At 42.5% G+C, this 20,122-nt stretch overlaps 3 protein-coding genes across 12 annotated transcripts in view; 1 reads left to right on the top strand and 2 right to left on the bottom strand.

Annotated features, from left to right (window-relative positions):
- Positions 1-598, bottom strand: part of NR1H3 (nuclear receptor subfamily 1 group H member 3) — a 49,350-nt gene extending 48,752 nt beyond the window's left edge. Inside the window, exon 1 of the mRNA XM_061610955.1 lies at positions 193-598. The gene's annotated coding sequence lies outside the window, so the exon portion shown is untranslated. The remainder of the gene's footprint in view (positions 1-192) is intronic.
- Positions 339-17,661, top strand: ACP2 (acid phosphatase 2, lysosomal). Of its 7 annotated transcripts, XR_009760683.1 has the most exons (12): positions 340-706; positions 1,396-1,491; positions 2,911-2,997; positions 6,124-6,276; positions 6,588-6,686; positions 7,143-7,232; positions 11,166-11,298; positions 11,397-11,485; positions 12,016-12,122; positions 12,670-12,845; positions 12,939-13,938; positions 14,461-17,658. XR_009760683.1 is itself a non-coding variant. In XM_061610945.1 (11 exons), the coding sequence occupies exons 1-11, from the start codon at positions 522-524 to the stop codon at positions 13,073-13,075; spliced, it is 1,185 nt and encodes a 394-aa protein (XP_061466929.1). In that variant the 5' UTR covers positions 340-521; the 3' UTR covers positions 13,076-17,658. The 7 variants fall into 7 exon arrangements, 6 of the variants coding, with proteins under 6 accessions (XP_061466927.1, XP_061466928.1, XP_061466930.1 ...); XM_061610945.1 differs by having other exon boundaries at positions 340-539; positions 12,939-17,658; XM_061610942.1 differs by having other exon boundaries at positions 12,939-17,657.
- Positions 12,170-20,122, bottom strand: part of DDB2 (damage specific DNA binding protein 2) — a 41,774-nt gene continuing 33,821 nt past the window's right edge. For 3 of the 4 annotated variants that reach the window (XM_061610940.1, XM_061610938.1, XM_061610939.1), the window contains exons 11-12: positions 18,398-18,634; positions 12,170-13,629 (exon numbers count right to left, since the gene is read on the bottom strand). In XM_061610940.1, the coding sequence (XP_061466924.1) occupies positions 13,589-13,629; positions 18,398-18,634 (278 nt within the window). In that variant the 3' untranslated portion in view covers positions 12,170-13,588. Of the gene's footprint in view, positions 13,630-16,667; positions 18,635-20,122 lie in introns of those variants that run through there. The other variant, XM_061610941.1, reaches the window with a different exon arrangement.

Here is a 20,122-nt window from a genome sequence, read left to right as displayed (position 1 = left end):
CCTTTACTATCTCCTTGCACTTGTGTGTATGTATGCGTGGGCATATATGGATGGGTGTGTGTGGTTTGTCTTCCTTTTTGTTCTTCTCATTTGGGCAAGCCTGTCAATTTTCTTGTTTCTAATAGCTTCTTCTTGTATTTGGTAGCACCTTACCTCATCTGCGACATACATCCCCGCCCCCAATATACTTACATAGCCTTCTAGATCGTCGCTGGAAAATATTTTCGTTTTGTTTATTGGAATAGCACGGCTGAAATAGGCAGTATGACAGCCACCTGCTGGGCGACAAACGAATGACATCTCCAAGCATTACACATTTCCATCCTGTTTCGCAGTTCTTAAAAACACCACAGCTTCGTGACCGTCCAATTTTCTCCGTAAACTCTTCTGGCAAGGGGAGGGAGAAATAACCTGCGTAACCGAGCTCACGAAGTTCAGGAAACTCCCTCAAGAACAAATGGCAAGATGAGTACCTCAGCCGCTTCAGTGGTTGATACTGAGCATGCTCGGGGAAATGGAGCATGCTCACTATTTCTAAGGTACGGACGTCGAACAAGGGACATCGATAGATAGGGAGAAAACCATGGAGGGTGGCAGGAAGCGGCGGAGACGAACGAGAAGTACTCCTTTCCCACTGCTGCTGAGTCTTGCCCTCTGGCTGCTCCTGCCGGTGGCCCAGGGTCGGAGCCTCCGCTTTGTTACCTTGGTGAGGAGGGGGCAACAACCTGGAGGGGGAGGAGGGGAAGATGGGTGCCGAGAGGGGCTATTCTTTGATTTGCGGCGTGACGTGACACAAGGCTTCCAGCCCCAAATGCAAAAAGAAAGAAAAACCAATCGGCCCTCAAAAACAATGAGATCCGGTTTAAAAAGGGGTTTTTCCCCCCTTTGGCAGAAAGCTACTGCCCTGTGCATTTGCTTGGTGATGTGGTGCGAGCGTGTATTTGGCGAAGTCCAGTCCTAGCTTTTCTCTGTAGGTTGCGGGGATCGACCGCTTGAAAATGAAAGCCGAGATCGTCGCAGTTTCTGTGTTAACAAAAAGTCGAAAATTGTAGCGTTTGGTTAAATTAATCATCATAACCTGAGTAATAATTCTGAGTGTTGGTATAACTTGTTGGTATAACAGGAGCTAGGGAAGACCCAAGAAAATTAAGGTACCTGGCTTTTGTAGCTTTTAAGGACTACTTACCTAACACTCTCCCAGTGCAGGAGCGATTCGAATCCTATACGGTACAATGTATGACAGCTGCCGCCAGATCTCAACAGCAACCTGCCTCACCTCCGGGTTAGAGTCAAGTATGGGCTCCAATGAACTCTGGCCCCAAATACTTAGGAATGCTCGTGGTTTGAGCGATAGAACGCGCAGACCCTCGTCTGACGTAAACTCTTTATTTTCAGTTATATCGTCACGGAGATCGCTCCCCAGTGAAGGCTTACCCCCGAGATCCCTATCAGGAAAGTGCCTGGCCACAGGGATTTGGACAACTTTCTCTGGTGGGTATCTCAGAAGGAAGCCATCTGTGGGAACTTAGAAGGTAAAAGAAGCCCTTTTTAAAAAAGAAGAATGCAGCGCTATTGCCTTTGCCTGCCACCTGTGGGGTATGCTTTAACTTGGATTCCTGCACTGGGCAGGGGGTTGGACTCAATGGCCTTATTAGGCCCCTTCCAACTCTACAATTCTATGCTACGATAAGAAGAAATTGTGTCAAAACATGGCAGACAGAGGGTTTTTTTGGCGGGGGCGGGAGGCTAATTCTCCATGCAGCTCCAGTTTAAGGTTTCCTCTTTTGCCACTACTGTTGCTTTTCTGGCTGCTATTTTTAATACTGCTGTCATTTTCTCTTTGCTGTTCCAGGAAGAAACAATGCATTGCAAAATTAGAGAATGTGATTGGCTTATTTAAATTATAGCAGTTTGATCTTTTTAAAATTTACATTATATTATAAAAGCAAAACTATGCGTAGCTTAACAAGCAAAACAGGTGTGTGTGGTGGGGCTGCTTCATCCAATTCAAAAACAATTTTTGTTAACATCTCCTGAATCAATCTCCTGAGTCAAGGATTGGCACCTGGAACCACATATGATAGGAATGTATAAAAGCCTTTTGGGAGAAGGTTTGTTCAGAAATCTCATTAATAGTTAAACAAAATATTTATTCTTATTATTTGGGTCTTTTAAATCTGTTCATCGGCGCTGATAGAGAGATAAAAAATAAAGAGTTGGTCACACATTTATTGACAGCTGCAAGGGCATTGATAGCAAAGCACAGAAAGGTATTAAATTTACAGAGTTTAGATAGCTGGTATAAGAAGATCTGGCAAACAGCCCTGCTGGAGAAAAATATCTGAGGGCATCTAGGGGACAAACTACACAATATCAATTTTTAGCAATATGGCAGGACTTCATTTCTTATGCAAATGATGATACACACAGGTACCCAGTATCCTCAATTTATTTAGAAATATGGCAAGGATTAATAGAACTTTTGGCAACTGGGTAAATGGAAAAGGAAAAGAAATGAAGACACTTAATCAGTTATATAGTGTGATTCCCTGGAATAAATTGGTAAGGTAATTTAGCATACCTGTAATGTTGTAAATGAATAAGGCAGAAAAGCCTTTTGATTATGTATATGGAATTATGTTTTATCTGGTCCTGATTGTAATTTATAGTTTGAAAATTTATTTAGCGTCGTCTGGTTGGTTTCTTCTTTTTGTCTGTTCTCAAAGGGAGAAGAAAAAGGGGGAAAGTTTTTTTTCCCTTTTAAAAAAATTTAGTATGTTCTAGAAAAAAATTATTGAAAAAACAGTGATCAAGCTGTAACTGCTTGTTCTCATTTTCACTGGTGGGCTCTTGTGCAAGTCAGCAATAAAACCTGCTTTGTTGTTAATTTGTTGCTGCTGCTATGCATAGGAAGGAATGCAGCAACAGTGGGAACTTGGTCGAGCCCTTCGAAGGCGTTATGATGGATTCCTGAATTCCTCATACAATAGACAAGAGGTTAGTGCATCATCACAAATTGCTAGTGGTAGCAACACAGTGTATTCTTTCACCTATCCTCCCTATCTTACCCTTTTTCTAAATATGGGCTTTCATGCTGAGGGAAATATTGGAACAATATATAAGGCTGTTCTTTCAAATTCCATCTTCAGTTAAAACTGTTTCCAAATCCAGATTAGAGTTGAAGAACAGTAAACAGTTGGTGACTGGGGCAAGATGATGATATAAAGGAGAGTCAACAGAAGAAAAAGATGGAAAAAGATTGATTAAATGTTATTTGGTAACAGGAGGCCACTGCAAGCACAGGAAACAATCAAATATCTACAGATTGGGCTTCTAGAGTATAGATCAGATCTCAAGCTAGTGGGTGGTCAGGTCTGAGCATGTCTGTTGAATCCTCCCTTGAGAAGAACTGTCAGTGTCAGGAGCTCTCAGGTGAGTTGGCCTGTAGTTTTCCACTGCCTTTTTCTCAGTGATGAAAGCACATAATGGAAGTCATGCACAATGAACTAAATTCAGCGAGAGATAACAGTTAGAGCACCTTTGCTGCACTTCAGCTGTAAAGCATGGATTTATGATGACGGGCTTGCCTTGTCATAGGGGCAGGAACCAGCCCAGCTGGATTCTAGACCTTCTTCTGGATGTTTTTCTTTTAACTTAATCTCAGTGTCAGTCAGTAGACAATTTTAAATTTGTGTACATTTAAATAAAAGGACAATGTGAAATAGAGCAATGGTCCTCTTTTATTCCCGCTATTCCTAATGGACTAGGCTACAACAGAAGCATATATTAGGCATGAATGCATTCATCCTATTCAACAGCTTCTTGTATGTTCTTTAAAATTCCAGCAGCCGCTACAATGTAAAGTTCTTCAGAAGTATTTTTATGAGCTTTTGTGGCCATCCTGTTAGAGCTCAACCAAGCTATGCAAGAGCATAATGGCTAATGGCTGCTTCACGTAATGAGCCTTGCAATTTCACTCATGGTCAATTGTGGATGGTGTGGAGAGAATTTGCATGCCTAAAAACACCGCTCCAAGAACTGTGATTGGCTGAGGCTCCCATGTGTCTCCTTACCACACCTTTTCAGCCTTGCTAATATCCTTCAGATCTATAGAAAATGCACGGCCAGCTTATGGTGGAAGTGGAGAGATATCTCTTTTGCCACAATATGTAAAGTGACAATGAGAGAGAACTGAAGGAAAGCCATCTCAAACCCAGCCTAACTACAGCTCATCCCCTGCATACCTGTCTGCTGACCCAGCCCAGGATGAATTGAGAGGAAGTAGTAGTATTGTTTATTACGGTCGTCGACCAATAAGAAATTGAGAGGAAGAACCCTCCCTCTGTTATCTCTGCTACTTGTCTTCTAGGGTAACGCCCTGCCAATCTGTGGCATGTAACTTTACATATTGCACAGGGGAAGTTTTCTACTTCCAGGCTGTTGTTCTCTCATTTGCATTAAAGTTGTTGCTAACTTACTAGCTGAAGTTGGCACTCCCAACAGTAGAATCGACTAAGGAAGAAGGTAGATGGAAACTTGAAGATGGCTTTCCTTTGTGAGATGCAGCTTGCCATGCTTGTATCATCTGGAGCAATCTGCTATCCGGTCATCTATTATTTCTTTATGATCTATGATATTGCCCAGACCAGGTGACTTCTATGGGGCTTGGAGTCAGAGGCCTGGGGCAAACGGCAAGACGGAATAGCCTTTTGGGCCTCCCAGTTCTGTAAATTGAACCTGTATCCTATCTCATTTGCCTTGTAGAGTTCAAGAGCAGATATGTGGACAAGCCATATTTCTAGTTGCTTCTGAACTTTCTGGGAAAGCCTAGGTTCCACCTGGTCTGATTCAGCCCTTCCCTCTCAGAACTGAAGAGTAAACCCCACCCAGTCACCTCTCAGCTTCCACCATCTGTTTCTTATCTCCAGATATACCAGCTTGCTATCTTTTTGGAAGACTAAAGAAAAAGCTAATATACTGTATGCTGACAGTTCTGTGTTAAAAAGGTTACACCAAGCCCATTGAAATCCCTTGAGAGCACTCCAACACATGTGGCATAAAGGTTCAAATTCTGTAGTGCTTCAGGGGATAACATCACATGTTCGTTGAAACAAAAGACTATGGTTATGCTAAAGGAACAGGGAATGAGAATTTCCTAAAGGGGTAATCCTTTCCACACTGTAAGATTACATTATGCATCTGTATTACTTTTTTAAAAATTGACTTTTTATTGCAAATTTATTAAAAACAGAAGAGGAGAAAGGAAAAAAGAGGGGGGAAACAGGAAAGGAGGAAAAAGTAAAAAAGAAAGGGTTTTTTTTTTACACATGCATTCTTCAGTCCAAGGCTATGACATCTACTTCCTAGTTAGAACTTAAGACATTTACTTGCATAAGAAAGTGGAAGATCCTGTTTGGAGGTAGCTGCTTTTTTATTTTGCCCTGCAGGTTTTGGGCTGTCACAGGTTTGCTAGTGACTTGCCCACTGGGGACATTAAAGGATTAAATGTGAGAAGATTAGGGGCATAGCCATAGGGCTTTTACATAGGGGTTCATATGCATTATTCAGCGTATCTGATTTCCACAATCACCATATGCATTTTTCAGTCTGTGACCTCAATTCCACATGGCTGTTAGATAATTATGGGACCACTACATGAGCTGTCCTTGCAGCTAGTCTGAAACAACAGTTTACATCAAGTCATGCTGCAACAGCACTCAACCCAAGAATCAGCATGGTGGCCTGTAGCCTTGGAGAGTGGCAGACACCTGTCATAACTCATGGTTATAATGTCTGCATTCTAGATTCGTGTAGTTTCATTGCCATTTTTTAGGTTACCTAACCAAAGTTGTGCCTTGTTTTCCACTTCGTCTCTGTCTTCCGAGCTCCCAGTCTATTTTCTTGCTTTCTATAGCATCTCAGATCCTCAGAAAGGTTTTTTGTTCAGATGTTTGTTGGTGCCAGTTTTTTGTGGGTTTGTCACTATGCATGTCTTCTCCAATGTGTGTTTAAATCAAATCAGCAGAGCAAGAGCCTCCTGTTCCTATACTGGAGCAAAGCCATGAACATCAGTGACACTAAAGAATAATGACACTCTTTGTACTTGATTCTATACTCTGGCAGATCTACATACGCAGCACAGATTTTGATCGGACCCTGATGAGTGCTGAGGCCAATCTGGCAGGACTTTACCCTCCAGAGGATCATCAGATGTTCAGCCCCAATATTTCTTGGCAACCTATCCCTGTCCACACAGTACCTGACTCCATGGAGCGGGTAAGTCACTTTCAGAGATAAATACTGATACTGGATCTTACTGCATCAAAGAAATTCTGTGTTCAGCTCTGTTTTTATCCACCTTGAATGCTACCATGCTGCTTCCTTATCCTGACTCCTAGTGAGGCCTCAGTTTTGAGGCTAGTTGCGTTTCATGGGGCCCATCTCACCTGTCTGGAGGAGACATCTTTTCATAGAAGTATCGGTTTACTTTGGGCAATTCACCCATTAATAAATAGATGCAACACAGTTAGTGTTGCTCATAAGGAGGGATTCATGGTCAAATTATTCTCTATTTTGCCTCTCTCCAGCTCCTGAAGTTTCCATTATCACCCTGTCCCCGTTATGAACAGCTGCAGAACGAGACCCGGCAGACAGCAGAGTATGTGAATAAGACCATCCAATATATGGTATGTCTGTTTTTATGTGACTTTCCATCGCTTTATACTAGTTTTGGGGAACCTCAGGCCTGGGGCCAAATACAGCCCTCCAGGCCTCTCTGCCTGGCCTCTGGAATGCTACCCGGTCTGCACAGCCTGTCTCCAGGCCACATCCCTCCCTGGCCCTGTTTCGCACCTCACATAGTTTGGCCTAACTGGCATGCGTCCTTGAACTCTGACGTCTCTTGCTTGTCTGGATGGAGGATAGAGAGGGGTGTGTGAGCCTGTGTAGAAACTCACCTACTGCACAAAAGTAAATTACATTTGTTGCTGTGTCTACTTTTTCCTCTGGCCCTGCCCACCACTGGCATGTGGCCCCCAGAAGGTTGCCCAGAAGGGAATGCAGCCTTTGGATTGAAAAAGGTTTCTCACCCGTTTTACAATGGTGGGGGCACAAAAAGAGCTGACTTTCCCTTGCTCCTGCAGCAATTCCTGGAGATGGTGGCAAACAGGACGGGAATACAGGACGTTTCCCTTGAGTCTGTCTGGAGTGTGTACGACACACTCTTCTGTGAGGTGAGTGGCCCATCTGTATTCATTAGTCATTTGCTCTTCAACCTGTTTAAAATTCTTATCTCGGTAGTATCTGATGCTCCCTGTATTCTCAAGGTTTGTCCTGAGCTGAAGTGCTTCCTTCTGTTGCTACAAAGCTCCACTGTTTTATCCAGCATATAATCTCCACCTAAAGAAGATCATGAATCTATGCCTTGGTTCCTGAGTTCAAATGAGTAGAATCCATTTGTGGGATGCCCCTGCCAGTGGAAATCAGGGAAGGTGATTTTTGTCCCTTCTCACTCTCCTTTGCAGCCCCTCTGAAAATCTGCTCCAGGAAGTGGGGAGGGTTGATGGTGCAGGGATAATTGGCAAAGTCACCTTCTCCCTTCCATCAGTTGGAGTCTATGCTGGATCAAAAGCCCTCCTGTGAACAGGAGCCTGCCTGTTCACAGAAAGGACTCTTATGATACAAACCTATTCCTGTAGAAATCCAGTGCCAAACATTCCGCCACTCTCAGGCATGGTAGAAACAGAAGCCAGGTTGGGGGCCATGCAGATAGAAACAGACTGGATTCTTAATGTGAGGGGCAAGTATATTTAACCTATACCCTGTTGATGTCATAGAATCATAGAATAGTAGAGTTGGAAGAGGCCTAAAAGGCCGAGTCCAACCCCCTGCTAAATGCAGGAATCCAAGTTAAAGCATACCTGAATGCCTCCAGTGTTGGACAGCCCACCACCTCCGTAGGTAATTTTTATTAATGACATGGATGAGGAGGTGCAGGGAATGCTTATCAGATTTGCAGATGATACAAAACTGGGAAGGATAGATAATACCTTGGAAGACAGAAACAAAATTCAAATGGATCTTGATAGGCTGGAGCATTGGGCTGAAAACAACAGAATGAAATTCAACAGGGATAAGTGTGAAGTTCTACTCCTAGGAAAAAGAAACCAAATGCACAATTATAAGATGGGGGATCCTGGCTCAGCAATACTGCATGCATGAAGGATCTTGGGATTGTTGTTGATCACAAGCTGAATATGAGCCAACGGTGTGATGTGACTGCAAAAAAGGCAAATGCTATTTTAGGCTGCATTAACAGAAGTATAGTTTCCAAATCACATGAAGTATTGGTTCCCCACTATTCAGCACTTGTTAGGCCTCATGAGTACTGCATCCAGTTCTGGACACCACACTTTCAGAAGGATGCAGAGAAACTGGAACAGGTTCAGAGGAGGGCAATGAGGATGATTAGGGGACTGGAAACCAAGCCTTATGAGGAGAGACTGAAAGAACTGGGCATGTTTAGCCTTGAGAAGACTGGGGGGAGATATGATAGCACTCTTCAAGTACATGAAAGACTGCCACACAGAGGAGGGCCAGTATCTCTTCTCGATCATCCCAGAGTGCAGGACACGGAATAATGGGCTCAAGTTACACGAAGGAAGTTTTTCCTGATGTTCAGTCAAAATCTGGCTTCCTGTAACTTGAGCCCATTATTCCGTGTCCTACACTCTGGGATGATCGAGAAGAGATCCTGGCCTTCCTCTGTGTGACAACCTTTGAAGTACTTGAAGAGTGCTATTCTGTCTCCTCTTCTCAAGGCTAAACAGACCCAGTTCTTTCAGTCTCTCCTCATAGGGCTTTGTTTCCAGTCCAGCAATGTAGCCTGTTGCCATCATACTGGCCATTTGTTTGGAACGGGTGGGGAACCTGTGGCCCTCCAGATGTAGTTGGACCCCAACTCCAATCACTCGCCATGAAGGTAATAGGAATTAGAGTTGAACAAAAGGCCACAGGTTCCCTATCCCAGTTGAAGTATAACATAAGAAAAATCGGTGGGAGAAGGCACTCACCGCTATAGGCTGTGTCCTTGTAGTTGTCTTCTCTGTTGCATCTGCCTTTTGATGTTTCCCCCCTTTTTAAAGCATGAATGGGGAACCTGTCTCCCCCCCTGCACATACACATACATGTAATTGATTACAACTCCCATTATCCCTGATAATTGGCTGTGCTACCTGGGGCTGATTGGAGCTGGAGTCTAACGATGTTTGGAGGGCTGTAGATTCTTTGTCTTAAAGCTTTAAATTCAGCAAGTTTTGTATGGCTATTACTTCTAACGTCTGGTTATAACTCTAGTTCTCCATGGCTTTATGTCTGTTAGCGTCTTGGCTCATTATAGTCCATTATATGTGTAAACATAATACTAGTCAGATCTATGGTAAAAAACCCTGAAGAGTTTGTGCATCTATCTAGGCACTTTCGGTGAGGGTTTATAGTTTTTGCTTGTTCATATCCTGCTGAGAATGTCCAGAGACTATAGGCTGAAGGAATTGTCAGGGGGGGAAATCCTAGGTAATAACATGGGGGGAGGGTTTCCCAGATTAGGACAGTGTCATAAGCTATAGCTCTTAAAATTGTTGATCTTTAAACTTCTCTCTTGACTTTCTGTCAGCTGACCCAAGGAAAAAAATCTTGCTGAGTGAAACTAGTTTTTTTCTGTTGCTGAGTCATCCGACCTATGTTGCTAGCTCAAACCAGCCAATAGTTTCAAGCTTTTGGGTTCTTCCCAGCTCAGAATTATTTACAAATTAGCAGAAAAAGTTTTAATAATTTCCCATAACTATTGCACACTAATTGAATCATGTCTCAGAGCAGAGTTCCTCAATCTTTTTGAGCCCGGGGCACATTTGGAAATCTTAAGAAACTGTTGGCAGCTCCATAAATTACCCACTTCACAGAAGCTGGTGGTGCTGAGAATCCTCCCCAAAACAGGCAAAATGCCTCAGCATGCCCCCAAATAGCAAAAAAGCAGCCAATCTCCTCCAAAAAAACAGGCATCCTCCACCAAGCCAGTGTGTTCTAGTGGTTAGGGTTAGACTTGGACCAGGGAGACCAGGGTTCAAATCCCCACTCACCCATGAGGCTTGCTGGGTGACCTTGGGCCAGTCGCAGATTCTCACCCTAATCTACATCACAGGGTTGTTGTGAGGATAAAACAGAAAGGGAGGAAACCCATATATACCACCTTGAGCTCCTTGGAGGAAAGGTGTGATATATATGTAATAAATAAAAATGAAGAAGCCCAAAACAACCACAATTAAAAAAACACCTGGGAGTGACAGGAGGTCTCGGTGGGCACCAAGAGAGATGTCTCAGGGCACTACGCTGGAGATCCCAGTCCTAACGGGCTTTTCTAAGTGGCCATGATTGTGGTCTAATAGAAAAATGGTTATGATTATAAGAGAACAAAGCAGATCTGAAATTTCCTTCTGACATAATTTCCGTTCACAGAAATTCTGTTCTGTGGAAAGACATATCCTCACATCTACTTTAATTGCTTTGTGGAATAGCTTATCCCATCTAATTTAGAGTCAGATATAGATATGCTCAAAGGCTTTCCTACCAAGGGGAGGACAAGTGTGAGTCCAATGTTGTAATTTTCAGTTTTGACTTAAAAAATGCAAATATCTCAATCAAATACATCCTTAGACCTGAAAGTCTGTAACTCCGTGCAAAGACTATTCAATGCGGTGTCATTTGTGACAGGTTAGTCTACATAAGTAGACTAACCTGCTTATTGTAAATGAAAATCCAGAGCTTGCAAAATGAAGGCGGCTAGTAGCTGTTGATAGATTTGCCTACCACTGCAGTTCCTCCTTTTCCCCTCTCTACCCCCCACCCCTGAGCACACCAAAGATTTGAATGCAAATTATTTTCTCTTCATGAATTCTGATCACGGTCAGTGAGTTTTGATCCAAAAACACTGCTTTACAAATGCATCTGTGGTCCTTGGTTGAAGAATTTAAGCCCACAGACCAAAGATTTACCCTAGACAATATGGCAAGATCATTCTGAATTAAATGCCATAGCTATGTGCATATGTAGGCTTGCATTATCCTTTGCCTAGTCTGCATCTCTGAGTGACCTCTCTTGTGTTGTCCTTCCAGAAAACACATGAAATGCAGCTTCCAGATTGGGTAACTCCCGAGGTGATGATTCAGCTGAAGCAGCTGAAAGATTTCAGCTTTGCTTTCCTTTTTGGGATCCACAGACGGGTTGAAAAAGCTCGTCTTCAGGGTGGTAAGTGAAAGAACATGGAAAGTAGTTAGGGGAGGAGTGGGGGAGCATTCACTCATCTGTCCAGAACTAGGATCTAATAGTTTGTTCTCTTTCTGCAGGGGTCCTTCTTTCTCAAATAAGGAAAAACCTTACCCTAGCTGCAAATGCCTCCACACCTCACCACTTTAAAATGCTTATGTACTCAGCAGTAAGTTTGCCTGTGAGATTTGTACTTGCCTTCTCCTTACTGGTATAACTCTCCCAATTCCTGTGTCATCTTTTCATACTCCCAAAAAGATAATCTAGTCCTTGTAAATAAAAGGATCATCCAGCATAGCTTCTCCTGCACTGTGAAAATATGCAAATCTGCACTTCCATCCTTTGCAGTCAACCACTGACACATGGTTTCTACAACTGTTTATGCTACATACAGGAAATAGATGCAAGCCACAAAGGGTCCTGTCACTCAGTCTTCCCTTTTGTAGCACAGTTCTAAATGCTCCACTTAAGTTTATTTCCCTTTTTATCCAACAGGGTGCCAGCTTTTTTATCATGGTGCTGGAGCCTCTTTCTTGTTCGTTTATTTTATGTATTAAATTTATATCCCACCCTTCCTCCCAGTTCTTTCTACCAGTACCTCAAGATTCTCTACCTATCTCCCATATTCTGAAATGTAGTTTTAGGTCCCCCTTCCATATGTGTAAATGAGACATTCACATTTTTCTTCTTGTTTCTTAGCATGACACCACCCTTGTGGCACTGCAGATGGCTCTGGATGTTTACAATGGGAGACAAGCACCATATGCCTCATGTCATATATTTGAGCTATACCAAGAGGATGATGGGTGAGGGCTTCATTAAGGGTATTAAAGGAAATAATCATCAGAAGCAATTAATCGCCCAAACTGCCGTACTTTAATTTTTGTCTGTATATTCACAGGAGATGAAGTGAGGTAAAAAATAAGTCACAATCTTAAGATGAAACAAATTACTTTCTACCAGTTCCACTTACTTCTGATAAAAATATGATTACAAGCAGGAATATGAACAGTACTTCTATACACATCTCTGAATATAAAGACCCTTCGCTGTGGGTATAGTTTATTCCTGTTAGCCTTGAGTTTGCACCCCTGATCTGATGAACATGAAAACATAATGTAGTTTTATATGTAAGAGTAATGTGAAAGTAACCTCTAATCTAATTTTCATTTCTTTCCCCTTGCTCCAAAATGAAGAGGTACAACCTATCATTTGTTAATTTCGAACATCATACAACTTCAAAAAGTTGAAAGGGGTTGTATGATTCAGGACTTGATTCACATAGAAACATGATAGTAGGTAGGTGGCAAATCAACAGTAGCTCACTTCCTTATGTTCCCATTTTGCTCCTAGTAACTTTTCAGTGGAGATGTTCTTTCGGAATGAGAGTGGGAAAGAACCATACCTACTGCAGTTGCCTGATTGTGAACAGCACTGCCCCCTGCTGAAATTCATGCAAATCACTGAGCCTGTTATTTCAGAGGACTGGAAACACGAATGTGAGATAGCAAGCACTATGAAAGACACAGGTGAGTGGAATCTGCTCTGGTAAATGAACTGATGAAGGGCAAATATGAGTTCAAATATCATAGCTGGTTTTCCCCCCATTTCACTCTTTGCAGAGCTTATTGTGGTTCTGACTGTCTGTGGATCCATCCTCTTCCTGCTTACTGTCCTGCTCCTGACAGTACTCTTCCGTTCCAAGTCCCATCCTCCTGGCTACCGGCACGTTTCCAGCAAAGAAGAGGAACAGTCTTGACAATTACTCCAGCCCCTCCTGAGGCAGCAAGAGAGAGCAATGCTGACCCCAGAGGCAAGAGGGGCTTCTTTCAGTGACTAAGTGTCTTGTTTGTCTGTCCTGACGGCTGCTTCTAAGCCAAAAGCCCCAGGCTTTATGAAGGGGCATTTGTGCCTATCAGATGCAGTCAATTTGCCAAATGGACAATGCAATCAAGTACTAGGAGTGAAATGCCACCATGATTTTGAGTTGCCATTGCCAATATGGGACTGGTTCCATCAATCTTACTTCCTTTGAACCCAATATGCTGAAGTCTTCACTACTGGTGCACAATGGGCAAGCTTTCCAACTGAAGGCTGCTGCCCCTCAGAAAGCCTTGTTTCAATCTAGTTGTTGTTACTTGAATGTCCCTTAACTATGGGGGCCTGACGCTAAACCAGCAGTAACTGGCTTCTCCAGTTGGGACAGTAACTGGGAATCAAACCACTGCCTCTGCCGTAGAACAATATGTTACAAGTACTTTGCTCTTAACCATTAGATCCTTATAGAGGGAGAAGGTTGGGACTGGACCCAATCTATAACAAAGAAGAAATAGGTTTCAGTCATATGCAGCCCTTTCCATTTATCACTGACTACAGACATTCAGTTAGAATGGAATACAGCACACTTCCTCCATCTCTCCATAATTTTCAGCCTCAGCATACTGTTAGAAAGCAGTGCTTGTGTTTAAAGTGGAGTGAACTAGAGGCTCTGCACAGATGATGCTTTTGCCATGTATCTTAGTCAAGGCCCGGCTAGAATCATTCTTTACATACCCTGTAGTGCATCATTCACAATATTCTGGACCAGCAGAGGTTCAACAGAAATCTGTTTTAAAAGTGAAGGTAAGCTTTTCATTCTCATGGTTTAAGAAAGAAGTTTAAAGGTGTGGGTAGTGTCCAGTACTCTTGTCATCTTAATCTTTAGAATTATGGTTATGAGTTAGTCACCCCAGAGGGTCATACAGCTGTAACCTTTATGTGGCAATCCTAACTCCATGATATGTTTCCCTTATACTTACGAAGTCCAGAATGCCTGCAGCAGAAATATTTGTGTGTGACCGACCTCACATTCCTAACCTTCACTTTAGTGTATGTGCTGAAGTTAAGGTCAGGATATTGTAGGTGAACCAGACAGTCTTGGATTTTGAAGCCAAGTGGTGTACAACCTATCAGCATGTAAAATGCAGCTGCCTCAGATTCCTATCCAAACGTTCCCTCCTGGGTCTGCCTCCCTCCACTGATGTTAGTGCTGCAAAACTTCCTCCAGCTGGAGGCTATATGTTGCCTTTTAGCCACACTTTCTCACTGGTCCTCAAATGATCCACTGTGATTGTCTTCCTTCAAGCCGCATGCTCTGTTTTTCAGGAGGCAAGAGGCTTTGTTTAGCTGCTGTTTTGCTATACAAGGAGCAGCCTCTGAGGCAGTACCGATGCAAGCATAGCTAAATACATTGTACTATCAAAAGGCCATATGTGCAGGAAAACACGTGAAAGCAGCTGTGTATCAAGTGCAGCACAGGTATTCCAAAGTAAGTATGCATATAAGGCAGCTACAGTGCTAAATTCCAGTTTTTGTGAGGGTAAAATGCCACATTTTATAGATAATGGCATACGTATTTTTTGTAATGCATCGCCATGCAGGAAAAGTGTTAACATGTCCTTTGTTATCATACATGCTATATCAGGCATATAAAGATCACAAAAAGAAGTATCTCTGCTACTGTAAAAACACAAAGGCATTCGAACCAGTCAAACCTGTGCCTGAATTTCTTGGGTACAAACAAGTAGACAAAAAGCCAGCTCACTCCTGAGTGTTCCAGTGTGAACAGAAGTGCTTCTAAGCATACGCAGAGTGTGTTTCCCTTTGGAAAACTGAAGCTTATCTGCTCTCTGTACTCACCAAGAAATAGGCATCCAGGCTTACAACACCATGGCATGATTGCTAAATAGGGCTGAGATCCTCCAGCATACCTTGCAATGGAAGAACACAGTCCTTTTCTACAAAAAAACAAAAATCTGAACACACTTTTGGTCCTCCCCGCCCACCGCTACCCATTCACTTTCAGCATAGCTCCTAAAAACAGGTGTTTTCACATTTATCTGTCCCATCCGTATAGGCAAAGGAGTCTCATTCTTTGTCTTCAGCCACGGCTCAACCAGAAATCTGTTTTCAGCACCAGGGCCAAGTCCAGGAAACAGTCTTTCCTTTCCTGCTTCAGGGAACGCTATGCTGGTGTTTCTCCCCTCCTTCCTTATTTCCCCAAAACAGCAACGGAGTTCTTAAAAAAAGACTTGAGAAGGACAAGCGGTGCTCAGTAAGAACTTCAGTTGTTTGCTGTTTTCCCTTGGATGCAGCAAGAAGGGGCTCTTTAGCTGTGGGCTGGAAGGGAAAGCAGCTCTACTGAGAGCACGAAGTTAGGGAGCAATCCAAACCCAAGATCCATTGGGATGAGCAGAGTTTGGAAAAGGCTACGCTGGCTGAAGTCCCTCATCCAGGCTCAGCTGGAGATATGCTGTAATGAGTCCTCCATCCTGGCTCAACCAGGGCCAGGGTAAATCCCAAAACAGGGGCAGGGGAGGGCAAGACTTATCCCTATTCCAAACTCTGTTCAGCTTGGTCATGTGACCTAGCAACCCAGGGGACATTACATTGCCAGTCTTGGGTCAATTCAGCTCCTGAAAAGAGTTTGGAATAAGGGTAGATAACACTGGCATAACTTACGCCAGCATAAATTACACTGGCTTCCTGTGGTTTGGGTTGCTGTACCCATCACATACTGGAAGAGCAGCAATAAAGGAAAATTTAGAAATGGCAGACATCTATAGCCCTCTCCCTCCCCTAGTAAAGCAAAGGAATGTGGGCAGCTGGCAGGCCTAATCCATCTCACAGAAATATGCGCTGCTCACGTTGAGGATTCAGCACACGTTTAATAAAAACAGTGTTCCTATCTGTCACTACATTATCTACCTTCCTAATCATCACAGTATTTGGTAATGCTTCCATTTGCACAGGCACTACATAAGAACATAAAGAAGCACCCTTCTGGATGAGGCCAAAGGTCCATCTAGTCCGGTGTCCTATTCTTGCAGTGGCCAACCAGATGTCTGTGGGAAGCTCACAAGCAGGACCTGAGTGCAACAGCACCCTCTCCCCTGGTGATTCCCAGCAACTGGTATTCAGAAGCATATTGCCTCTGACAATGGAGAGAACATAGACATTTCTAAATTATTTCAGAGCCATCCATTCTGCATTGCAGCTTCTCGCTTCTGCTGAGAGACTTGAACAGTTCTGGATCCCCACCAGATACCCTGCATATATATTCATGCCTCCAATATACTTGGCAACAGACTACACAATATTGTTCTGCAAGAAAATTAGCCAACTTAGCTTGCGACTGCCCTCGTCTATAATTTTTCCCTTGCTGATCACCCAACTGCATGATGTGGCTCCTGCAAGGCAGGATGCAGGCCCAGAAGAATGGGTCAGCTACTAATACACTAGTTTCCTGCAAGCTAGGTAGGAAATCAAAGAGATCTGCTTTGTATGCATGGAGGAAAAAAAGGTTTCTATGATTTATTCCTTGCGTTTGTGAATGATGTTTCTGTAATTCATTTGGATCATTTTCTTTGATTTTTAATGGGGGGGGGAAGCTAAGGGAGACAGGACTCTTGCTCCTTCTTCCTCTGAACAGGTTTCAGAGTTCAACCACAATGGTGGGGGGGGGGGAGAGATGTACATTGATTGGACCATACATCTTTTTGCATTAAAGCTAATAAGGATCCTAAGTGACTTGAAAAAGACAGGAGGTCCTCAAAGGACTTCAGTTGTTCACTGTTTTCCCTAGTAAAAAATCAGCCTCTAAACCAAGATTGTCTGTTGCACTTTGTGTGTTTTTTTTTGTGTTATTCCACTTTGTGTGTTTTTTTACTATATGTAAATACATGTGTATATATAGGAACATGTTTACAGGACTACAGCCTGAGAGACTAGGGTTCAAATCCCCACATAGCCATGAAGCTCACAGGGTGACCTTGGGCCAGTCACTGCCTCTCAGCCTCATGAAAACCCTATTCAGAGGGTCGCCATAAGTCGGAATCGACTTGAAGGCAGTACATTTTTTTTTATTCTTCACATTTACGAAATCCCCACAGACGTTTATAACTGGTGAGCAGTTGTATCATCTTTAAATTGCTTCTTTAAAAAGAGAGAGAGAAATCCAGCTGAAATGTATGGAAGTAGAACCAAGGGATGTGAGAAGAGGTGAGTCAAACAGGCATTCAGCTGAGCCATCAAAGCTGGGAACTCTCATATTTGCCATTCCTACCATGGCTATTATTCCTTGAGTCCTGGCCAAGTAACAACCTATTTCACAATGCCCATAACCGTTTCTTTCTTCTTTCATTCCATAGTCCTTAGGGAGGGGAGGGGAGTCAAGCTTTGGAAAGCCTGGCTCTTGAAAGCAGAATTATGAAAGTTACTGAAACTTGCATAATTCATTCTGTTCACAAAATTTATATTCTTTTGGCATAAAATTTGCAAAGCTCTTTATATCTGGTCTTCGGATGTGATTACCTGCTGGATCTTTTTCCTTGTCAGAAGAATTGTTTAGCCTTTCTGACATGACAAAAGAAAATTGCTCCATACAAAACTTTATTTAATATCTCAAAACTGTAAACAAGAGATGAACAAAACAAAATCCCAGTAACAACTGCTGCACTATAAAACCCTTTTATAGCCACCTGACCTGGTCTCAGACAGCCTCTTCAAGAAGATTTTGTACTATACTTAGGCCACAGGTAGATTATCAATTAGCTTTCAAGTCAACGCCTCTAGGTTAACAGTTACCTCTAAAAATGTTTGCTTGAGGAAGTGGTGCTGGGAAAGAATTCTAATGTTCCTCTTTAGGGGGGAAATGCTGATATTTTGAGACCCATCATGGGAGGACAAACAGGTTGCTCAATACACTGGAGGGAAAAGGGGCAGTTCTGAAAATGCAAACTGAACTGTCAGCATAGCCCAGTTTTCTGCATTTGTACTACATCCCAGACAATTAAAAATCTGCAACTATGCATAAATATGGTGCTCCTTTGGCCCAATTAAATGCATGTGAATACTGAGTATGCACCTGTTTTTGCTCTTAATAAAGGATACTTTGCATTTGAAAACATCCATGATCCAGAGAAGTTGGATTAAGGTAAAGGCCTTGCTCCTTCTGAAATCACCATTGTCTACCATGACAGAACAGGCTTTGCTCTAAACCAACACTACAGATGCTTGCCTGGCTAGTCATTTGAATCTTTACCTTTCCTACTCTTCTCCTGTAATTTACATCCTTTGCTTTGTGTTCTGGTGCTCTCTAATTCAAGACTGAGTAGTTTTGTTTCGAGTTTGCTTGATCCAGTTTTTGATTGCCTTTGCCTCTGTACTCCTGGTTGAGATAAACTTCTGTATCCGATTCCCTGCTCTGTCATAGATTGCATGAGACATTCCTGCTTCTTGGTTACCATTTCCTCCCGACTCCAGATCAGAATATTAAAACCTGCCAAAAATGTCAGAATTTTAGGAATTTTTGTTTGGATTCAGTTCATGTACAACATAATAAAGAGGTACATTCCAAGAGCTCAGACACTGTCAGCCAGACCTTGGTAATTCCCAGCTATTAAGGCTTTTGATGTCAGGTCTACAAAGTCTCATTACAGGAATACAATTCAAAATAGTAGTTAATAGGCAGATGTGTAACTCACCTTGCCCAAAAGCTAGACAGCTGTGCCTAACTATTCTTTTTATAGATTTGTATACTGCTTAATACTTAAAAATAGTCTCTAAACAGTTTACAAAATAAACTAATTATACACAACAAACAAAACTAAAATGTAATACTATACAATAAAATCCACAGGAAACAAAAACATAGCATATTTTGAAAACATCTCAAGAGTCAGATGTCCTTTCCCTCTTCAGCCTCCCTCTCATCAAGACTCATCCTGACACACAATATGCTGCCCTGGGCTCCTGCTGGGAGGAAGGGCAGGATATAAATAAATAATATACAACACTCACCTCATTACCTCATAGACATCATACCCAAATTCTGTCTTACATCTACATAAATCATACAATACCTACTACTTGTTCAATATCCCCTTATACTCACACGCATCCACCAGTACATACGAACACACCATCCACCTACTCATTTTAATATCTCCCACTCAATCACCAACCACTATCCCCAATCACTCTGTCCACTCAACTAAAATGTACCACAAAACATCAGGAACCAATGAAACTATTCACTAACAGGACCATACAAATTGCCATCCATCAATCACACAGATACACTGTTCCTGACAGCAATCTGGCTCTCACCCAGGTTGCTATCTCACACCCAAGGCACTCGCTCAAGGACGGGTGGAACTGAGCACACCCCTCCCAACTGAACACACCCTTCCCTGGTACTCCTTCCTCTCATCTCCTGTTGTTTTTCCCCCATCCCTTGATCACACTTATGTTGCTAATTTGCCTGTAAGCAAGGAAGGGCCCTCTAAGATATGAAGCAGGGACAACTACAGGAGCTAGCAAAAATATATTGATTCAGTCCATAATACAACTAGTATACTGGTCTGGCGCTGCTAAAATACTTACTGTCCCAGGAGCTGATTTAACTCAGAAATCTATAGAAGAATCTGTATAAACAGCAAGACTGATTTATTCTGGCCCTTCTCTCTTCATCACTATATTAATTATTTATAAAAATATTTGTATAGTGCTATTTCATTAAAAACATCAAAGTGGTTTACAATATGTTTAAAACAATAATAACAATCACAGCATAAAAAACATTAAACATACAATATAAACAAAGGTCAACGGTTTCAAAAAAAGCATGTTCTTAATTGCCTGCATAAGCCTGGCCAAACAAAAAGGTTTTCAGTAGGCACTTAAAAGTTTAAACAGAAGGCACCTGCTGAATCTTGGTTGGCAGAGGATTCAGGAGAACTGTGTCATGACATAAGAACATGAGAAG

Source organism: Rhineura floridana, chromosome 2 (assembly GCF_030035675.1).
Source record: "Rhineura floridana isolate rRhiFlo1 chromosome 2, rRhiFlo1.hap2, whole genome shotgun sequence".
Taxonomy (NCBI): Eukaryota; Metazoa; Chordata; class Lepidosauria; order Squamata; family Rhineuridae; genus Rhineura; species Rhineura floridana.
This window is presented reverse-complemented; position numbering and strand designations above follow the sequence as displayed.

Excerpts from the sequence above, each read along its gene's own strand:
- ACP2 (XM_061610942.1), top strand. The coding sequence starts at position 584 with ATGGAGGGTGGCAGGAAGCGGCGGAGACGAACGAGAAGTACTCCTTTC. Across the intron at positions 1,492-2,910 it reads GATTTGGACAACTTTCTCTG|GAAGGAATGCAGCAACAGTG; the intron begins GTGGGTATCTCA and ends TGCTATGCATAG. Across the intron at positions 12,123-12,669 it reads CTATACCAAGAGGATGATGG|TAACTTTTCAGTGGAGATGT; the intron begins GTGAGGGCTTCA and ends TTTTGCTCCTAG.